Genomic DNA, 8,843 nt, shown 5'->3' with positions numbered 1-8,843 from the left:
CCGATGATTGGTATAGCAGATTAATACCCATCGACGAGTAGAAGAACATACCTTAGATCCAAGTTAATCTGATAGTAAGTGTCGGAGATCGGAGAAGAAAATTATTTGGATTTTGGTTCGCAGATTCGTGACATTCAAAGTTTCATTAAAAAAAAACTAAACTATAGAATAAAAGGGGAATGAAAAGCTTTCAATTGGTACAAGCGGTGCAAACAGAAGAGGCCACACAACAACGATTTTAACATTTCAGTGACTTAAATGAAAACTTTCAAATAGTTTTGTGACCAATACATAAACTTACTAATAATTTAGTGACCTTGGGTGTAGTTTACCCTAAATTTTAGTTAAAGTGAAATTCTCTTATGTAGTGTCATATGAGCTTGATTTTTTTGCATAATACTTACAAAAACTTAAGTCAAAATTGAAATTATAAAATTGACTAACAAATGGTTGTAAACGATTAAATTCACGGCCTACACAAAGTATGAAACTAATAGAATAATTTCACCTACCAACCTTAACAATGATAAATTAAGTCATGTATAAACTTTCAAAATTCAAAAATACAAATATTAAAATTCACAAATTAGAGTACAAACAATAAATACACAACTTACACAAGAGTAACAACAGAATTTCTTCATTTGATTAACAGTGGCCGGTGAGGTCATTTTCCATAATTGCTTTAGTTTATTCTAAGGGGAAAAAAAAGAATTTGCAGAAAAGATTCTTTTTTTTTTCCCATTGAAGAATGATCAATATCTCTTTCTTTTCTTCCATTATTTTTGGTGATCAACAGACAAAATTAAAAAAAAAAAAAAAGCTTTAGTTCTTGAATAATTATCATTGAACAATATGCTTCCTTTACACCAAAGCGATGACCTGGTGTACCAGATTTTCTCCCATACCAAACAACACAAAATCCCACAAGATCCGATCACTGGTCACACCGTAGTGGTGGAATCCAACCCTATAATATCAAACCCCACGGTGAAAAACCGCGGCCGGAAAATCTGTCATATGGAGGGCGGCGCCGGTAGTGATAAATACAAGAAACAAAAGCTACATAGAGAGATTGAACGGCAAAGGAGACAAGATATGGCTTCCCTTTATGCTTCACTTCGATCCCTTCTCCCTGGTGAATACATCAAGGTAAACACACAAAAAAAAAACCTTTCTCATGACCATGTTAAATTTCCTGGGGTTTTGCCATTTTGTGAATAGTTGAAATTTTTAGGGAAAGCGGTCGATGTCGGATCACATGAACGAAGCAGTGAATTATATAAAACATTTGGAGAAGAAAGTCAAGGACCTTGATGCTAAAAGACATGAACTGAAGAGAGTGTATGACTTAGCAAGTGTTGGTTCAAGAACCAAACCAGCTGCTGCTTCAATTTCAAATCATTGTTTCATAATCCGACCATGTTTGATAGGTATTGAGATCATGTTCCGTTGTGGCGTTGAAGACCAAGATTTGTCTTTATCGAGAGTGTTGGCTGTTCTTGTTGATGAAGGACTTCATGTTGTTAGTTGTTTTTCTACCAAATCAGAAGAATTTTTGTTTCATACCATCCAAACCGAGGTGGGTTTTGTTTTGTTTTTTTGTAGAAAATAATGTTAGGGTTTTGTTTTACTCATGGAGTTTCATTTCATACAGGTTAATGATCCGACAAGTGTGAACATATCAAGGCTGCAACAGAAATTACCCCAATCTAGTGAAGTAACTAAAAATTAACCATTTATGTATCATTTAGGTTTGGTAGGGATTTGATCTTTTCACCATTGGCTTATATATATATTGACTTACTGCAGTGTTGGAGTTTTAATGAACATCAATGGAAGGAGAAATTGTTTTTATTTGGAAAATATGTGTATAATAAAATTTTTTTCTAACTAAGCTTCTTTGCAGCATTGTACTGCTTCATCTTTAAGACCCAAAATGAAAGTGCCAAAGGTAGCAACTTGGTTGGTAAGGTCAATGTAAGTTAACATATAGATACTGCATTATTTTGTTTAAAAGTATATATGCACAAAAGTTTCTGTTTGTTGGTTTTTGATAACGATATTGCTGGGAGGGACAACTATAAATCATGAAAAGATTAATACCCATAGATCGCATAGTGGTCATGGAAGATAACTAATTACACCGAAAAGTTTCTCTTTAGTTTATTTGAACTTTGAAAGGACTAATCCCCTAAAAGAACGTAAAACAACGATCATAAGAGATACTTTGTGGTTGTCCCGAAAAAGTTTCTCTTGATTTAGAGCAATACTTAGAAGCTTCTCTAGGAACTTAATAGAAATATGAGCTGTGAAGTACTTTTGTTGATAGTGTTTTAGTGAATGAACTCAATGCTCCTGCTAGTTTTATACGTATGTTTTCAATTAATTTAACTTTGCTGGCGACATGTCACATTTTACCCCATCATGAAAGGTTATTCAGTGAGTTACAAGACGTTATTTGTTAAAATTATAGCTGTTATATTTGTTTTTTTTTTATTATAGTATGTTCATAATATGCTCCATTAATTAATATTGTATGAACTTATAGACCATCACTTACATTATAGTAATTATGTATATGCAGGTGTATATATATATTTCATCAGTAACTTGAATAATGGGGTAATGTGTGGTGCCGCCAGCCAAGCTAATGAATTGAATACGCACTTACTGTACATACGTACGTATATATAAATATATAATATATGTATAAGAGTCATAAGGATCTTGTGTTGTTTTCATATTCCCCATCTATGATCTGTTTATTCATGAAAATTAAAAGAAAGTTCCAAGTACATGCTTTGTTGTTATAACCTCACCCATAATCTCCACCTTTTAAATTTTTATTTTTATTGAAAGATCTGACAGCTCGATTTATAGGGAACAAAATCAAATCAGAAAAGCTATTTCGGGATTCATTGTTGTTATAATAATGAATTACTTTACATGCATTACTACAGACATGCTTGGAAGCATTCAAACTTTTTCAGCCTTATGTATATATAGCACTTGGATGGATGGATGGATGGATGGATTCATGCATGCATGTATATACGTCATTCATTGTTCTATGATTTCTATTTCACTATATATAGTTTAATGCCTCCATCTGCTTTGCTCTTGGTTCTTGATTTCATTCTGACTCTGGTGTGCATATTTTTTATGGTTGTATTCTTTAAAGTTCTTTTAAAAATAAATAGTAAATCTGATCATAACGTAGAATTTATTCATAAACTCCACAGATGAAATTAGAAATTTATCATTTGTTTTTTTTTTCAAAAAATAGAAAATATAGAAAAAAAATGGGGATTTTTTAAATTTTTTTGTGGAGCTAAAATGATTTTGCTGTCATTGTATCAAATTATAATAATATTGGTATAGTTATAAATAGAATAAAAATATAATGCATAAACAAAATTATATTCAATATATTTTTATAATATAAACGTACTATTAATCAAAATATATTTGGACAAAATTCAAACATGATTAAATTTAAATTACACATAATATTTAAAGTCTTAGGACCTCATTTTAGAGACTGAAATTACAATAGATTAATATAAGTTATAAATATTTTCAACCAGCAAAGTAAAATTATAAAAAATATATAAAAATTACAGGTTTAATGTATAATTTAGTACTTAAGTTTATGTGTTATTTTTTGTCTAATATAGTACTTATATTTGATAAAAGTTGTACATTTTGGTACCAGAAGATAATAATGTTAATTTTTTTAATGTTTAATTTGAGTTTTAAAGTTGATTTGATAGAATTCACAATTAATACTAAATTTATTTTATTAACAAAATCATAAAAAATTAAATCTAATAATATTAATAATTAGCCTTTACCAAATCAACTTTAAAACCCGAATTAGACACTAAAAATTTAACACCGTTACTTTTTAGTATCAAAATATATAATTTTTATTAAATACGAATATCAAATTAAAAAATGACACATATACCATATTTAAAAACCAAACTAAAACCACGTGTATTTTCCAGAATATATTTTCCAAAGCTTGAAAAAGTTGAGTCCACCTTTCACATCACGCTTAGAGGAATGGGTGCCTCGTCCATGAAACTTTACCATTATTAGTTATGGCCAAAGTTTTGGTTCTCTTTTAAGTAATCGGTTCAAATTTTATCAGCTATAATCATGATTATGATGTGTGAATGCGTATGTATAATATAAATAAAATTTATCTCTTTTTTATTTACTATACTTTATATTAATTTAATTTTTTTATTAATAGTCCCATCATGTATTTATAATTACTAAAAATATTATCACTTATAAAAAAAATATGATAAATAAAGCACATGAACTAATTAAAATAAAAAAGCTAGATTTAGTTGTTTATTATTATGTTGTTATCAATCTTAAATTAGTATCGAGTTAACTTGTAACATCGAGTCAATCAAATACATTATTAATACTAACAATTAATGGAAGTAATAAAGTGTACATAACTAAAATTAAAATGTATAAATATATTAAAATAAAGATTTAACTAAGTGGTAAACTAAAACTTTTATTAATGTAATTGATTTGGGTTACCATCATATGTATTTTTTTAGTGATTTTTTAAAATGAAATAGAATAAAGTAACCTCGAATAATATAAATTATTTTAATTACGAAAAAAATATTTTCGTAACTTAACAATTGAATTAATGATTTAATTTAGAGTAACAACAACTTAATAAAACATTTAATTAATAAAATAATAGTATAGATGTTTAACTTTCCAAGAAAAAAAAAAGGGGTTAGAGCAGCTTTGAGTCCTTTTCCAATCATGCATCTTCTAAATATCAACAAGTGGCTATCTATAATCAAACCAGGATAAAAGTGATTGTAAAGAAGAAAAAAGAATCAATAATAATTTGATAATGTTGAGTATTTTTTAATTTAAAAAATGATGTTAGTGAATTTAATAAAAAAATTTAGTGATATCAATAAATGGAGTAAAAATTTTAAATTTCAAAGATAAAAAATAAATTTTAAAAATATAAAATCAAAATATATTTCAATTTTTAATTTTACAAGGTTAACATAAATCTTTTTGGAGTTGTAGAAAAAAATTAAACTAGACAAATAAAATGTCCTGAAATTATCATCAGTCAAAATCAATTTAAATTAATTTCATAACTAATTTAAACTAATTTATATAATTTAAAAAAAAATTGAATTTCAACTATATAGTCAAATTAAACCAAAAGAATAAAAAATAAATCACATTGTTGAACATATTCTTGTCCATGGAACGGATTAAGATCCGCCTGAAAAGTGAGACGATTTGGGTAAAAGTATAAACTCAAAAATTAAATTTGGACAAAAAAATAATGTTTGTTTAAAAAATTGGTCAGGTCTTGAATAAGACTTTTTTGCCTAGGTCTGACTCGGCTCAAATTAACAAAAAGACAAAAAAAATGTTATTTTCTCGTTGTTTTGTTATCATTTCACTATTATGTTGTTATTGTTTAGATATTGTATAATTATTGTTTTATTGCTAATTTTGTTACTATTGTATAATTTTTTTAGTTTATTTTCAAATTGTTAGGAAATATTTATTTTAATGTTTTTAGTATTTTAGATGTATTATATTTTTATTTTTTTATATAAAATCATATAAAAGTCCCAATTTTAAAAAAAAGTATTTTAGTTCTAAATTTAATTTTCGCCTATTTTAGCAATTAAACTTGAATTTTTTTGTCAAATCACCCAAAATGGATGGAAAAGTTTATCGTTTTTTAACTTTACTAATGTGACATACACATGGATGACACAACAATATTTAATTAATTTTTTTAATTTAAAAAATATTTAAAAGATATATTTTTATAATTATTTGATGGTTTTAATTTTTTAATTTATATTTTTTATATATGTTTTTTATGAATTTTTTAAAATTTAAAAAATTAATTAAATGTTGACATGTCATTCAAGTGGCTATTTATGTGTATGTCATGTCAACAAAGATAAAAAGCGTTAATTTTTCTATTCATTTTGGGTGATTCAACAAAAAAAAATGTAAGTTTAAAGGTTAATTAAATGAAGGACTAGAAGAATTTTTTAAAAAAAATTAAAAGGTTAAATAAGTTATTATACATTTTAATTGATGGCGTATATTTTTCTATTATTGTAATTGATAGCGTATTATGAAAAGACGTGATCAGGAATAACGATAGTTTTTTTTTTAATTAGTTTATTAGCACAATTTCAAGTACATATATAAATAAATAATAATTGTAATTTTTTTAGCAGGGGCTAAAATTTAATTATAAATTTTGTATATATCAAAATATTGTATTAAATTATAATTTTATCATATTTAAAAGGACTAAAAAGAAAATATTTTATTTTTTGGAGACTAAAATATAATTATTATGTGTTAATTTATAAAAGAATTGAAAACAAAATCAAAATACAAATTAAAAACCATATGTAATCATATATTGATTTTATTTACATAAAAAATAAGGAAGAATCATAATCAAGATTTAGGGACCCTTGACTTTTTCCTTCATGCTTTCAATACGAAGAACAATAATATTGTTTTATTTCTTCAAATACAAGGCTTATAAAACTAAGGCAGAATCCACATTATATATTTTGTTTTCTTTTTTCTTTAATTCAGGTTAGGTGGCTTACTTATCACCTTTACACATCAAATAAATACCTCTAATTAAATTAGTATTATGAATTAATTGAGTATATAAATGCTATTATTATAATGATAGTTTTATTTATTTTTAGTTAAAGTAAATAATAATGTGTTAATGAAATTTATATAAGAAATTTTTATTACTTCACCACTGATCTTTTTAGATATAATATAGGGATATAAGTTATTCCTGGTCGATCTTATATACTTGATTGAGGATTATATTGTAAGGAATCTTCAAATCTTAGGCCCCATTCAAAGATCTCACACCCTAACCAACGTATCCCCAAATCTCTGAGAAAAGTTGAAACAATCAAACACAAGGGAATTAAAAAAAAGAGAAAAAGAAAAGGGAAAATGAATGCTTCACCAAGTCCATAACTGTGTTTACTCCTTTACACCAAAGCCATGGATGAGTTGTTCTTGTTCCAATTTCCTTCCATTCCCAACCCTCAAAATGAAACCCCACAATATAAGGTGTTGGATTATGTTGTTCCCGTGGATGGCAGTGGCAATACTCATCTATATAGCAGCATGGGAAGTGGAGCAGCAGGCAATGATGATGATGATGATAATGGTGAAAAGAAGAAGTTGATGCATAGAGATGTTGAAAGACAAAGGAGGCAAGAAATGGCTACCCTTTATGCTTCTCTTAGAAACCTTCTCCCCCTTGAGTACCAAGGTGATCAATTTGCTTAAATCTTTTATGAAATTAATGGTTTTGGATTGTGAGTTTAGGGGTTTACCCTTTTCTTTTTGGGGTTTTAGGGAAAGCGTGCAATATCAGATCATATGAACGGGACAGTGATGTACATAAAATATTTGCAGAAGAGGGTTAGTGAACTGAGTTACAAAAGAGATGAGCTAAAAAAGGTGTTGAATTCGAGTGGTTTTGACCATGGGATGAGCTCTGATGGAGCTGTTTTAAGTACTGCTGTGGTTCACCAGTCTTTGGATGGTGGTGTTGAAGTGGTGATCAGCACTGGTTTTGGTGCTCGAGCTTTGACTCTATCGAGGGTGTTGGGACTATTGGTACAGGAAGGACTTGATGTTGTGAGCTGTGTTTCTACTAGAATCCATGGAGGACTGGCTCACACTATCCAATCTGAGGTATAAATTGTTCATTGACTCTTTAGGGTTTATGGATTTAATCCTCACATTTTAATTTGATCATTTAGAATTCTGATTCTCATATTATATTATAATGATATATTATATTATAATGCTATATTAGCTTGTTATTTTTAGTTACTAAATTAATAATTCAGTTAATGGATTAACAATTGTCATTTGTGTTAAAATTAAAATTTCAAAATTCGAACAATATAAAGACTTAGAATGATGCACTTAGAGAATACGAACTAAATCTATAATTGTACGCATAATACACTATTGGTAATTGAATTCAACCAAATGAACTTAAATGTAATTGTTTGGGTCAGAACTAAAATATCAAAACAAAGACTAAAATTGATCAAATTAAAATATAAAGATTAAATCTATAACTTTCGCAAATTAGAGTGACTAATATCAAAGTTTAATCTTTCTTTCATGGTTTCTGAGGTTGCTAATGAAGTGCAAGCTTTTATATAGGTCACTGATCTGACATTGGTGGATGTCCCTAGGTTGGAACAGAAACTGAGTGAAGAAATTTCCTCCTTGAATCGAATTTCTTAGCTAGTAATCCATGTATGCTGTTGCTCATTATTAGTATTTGGGTAAGGTTTGGTCTTTTTCCACTCAGTATATGAACCATATAGTATATTATTATTATTATTATTATATGTTGTTAGGATCGTCCCGATTAAGCAACGAACAAGTAAAAATAGTAGAAGAAATTGAGAAGATGAACACACAAATTTAACGTGGAAAAACCCCTCAAAAGAGGATAAAAAACCACGGGCAAAGATAATTTTACTATAATGGCAAAAGAATGAAGAGTACAAAAGATGGAGATAAAAACTAAACCCCGAAAACCCGAAAAACAAAGAACCCTCAAACGTAAACACAAAATTCTCTGAATGTGTTATGAGTTCTAATCTAATGGGTGTCTCTTAATTCTAAGATTGTAAAGGAGCCTATTTATAGGCTAAATTAGTAAGTCAAATAAACTATACTAATAAATGCTAAATATATTATACTAATAAATACTAAATCTTCTAGAAAGA

The 8,843-nt window shown here is 27.7% G+C and overlaps 2 protein-coding genes across 2 annotated transcripts; both read left to right on the top strand.

Annotated features, from left to right (window-relative positions):
- Positions 1–650: 650 nt before the first annotated feature.
- Positions 651–1,866, top strand: LOC107945011 (transcription factor bHLH118). The gene is made up of 3 exons (XM_016878818.2): positions 651–1,152; positions 1,238–1,582; positions 1,658–1,866. Exons 1-3 carry the CDS (start codon positions 856–858, stop codon positions 1,733–1,735), a joined length of 720 nt encoding a protein of 239 aa, XP_016734307.1. The 5' UTR covers positions 651–855; the 3' UTR covers positions 1,736–1,866.
- Positions 1,867–6,915: 5,049 nt separating this feature from the next.
- On the top strand, positions 6,916–8,432 carry LOC121224416 (transcription factor bHLH125). The gene is made up of 2 exons (XM_041107716.1): positions 6,916–7,357; positions 7,444–8,432. The coding sequence occupies exons 1-2, from the start codon at positions 7,084–7,086 to the stop codon at positions 7,512–7,514; spliced, it is 345 nt and encodes a 114-aa protein (XP_040963650.1). The 5' UTR covers positions 6,916–7,083; the 3' UTR covers positions 7,515–8,432.
- Positions 8,433–8,843: the final 411 nt, after the last annotated feature.

Source organism: Gossypium hirsutum, chromosome D12 (assembly GCF_007990345.1).
Source record: "Gossypium hirsutum isolate 1008001.06 chromosome D12, Gossypium_hirsutum_v2.1, whole genome shotgun sequence".
NCBI lineage: Eukaryota > Viridiplantae > Streptophyta > Magnoliopsida > Malvales > Malvaceae > Gossypium > Gossypium hirsutum.
The sequence above is the reverse complement of the archived record's forward strand: the minus strand, read 5'-3'. Positions and strand labels throughout refer to the sequence as shown.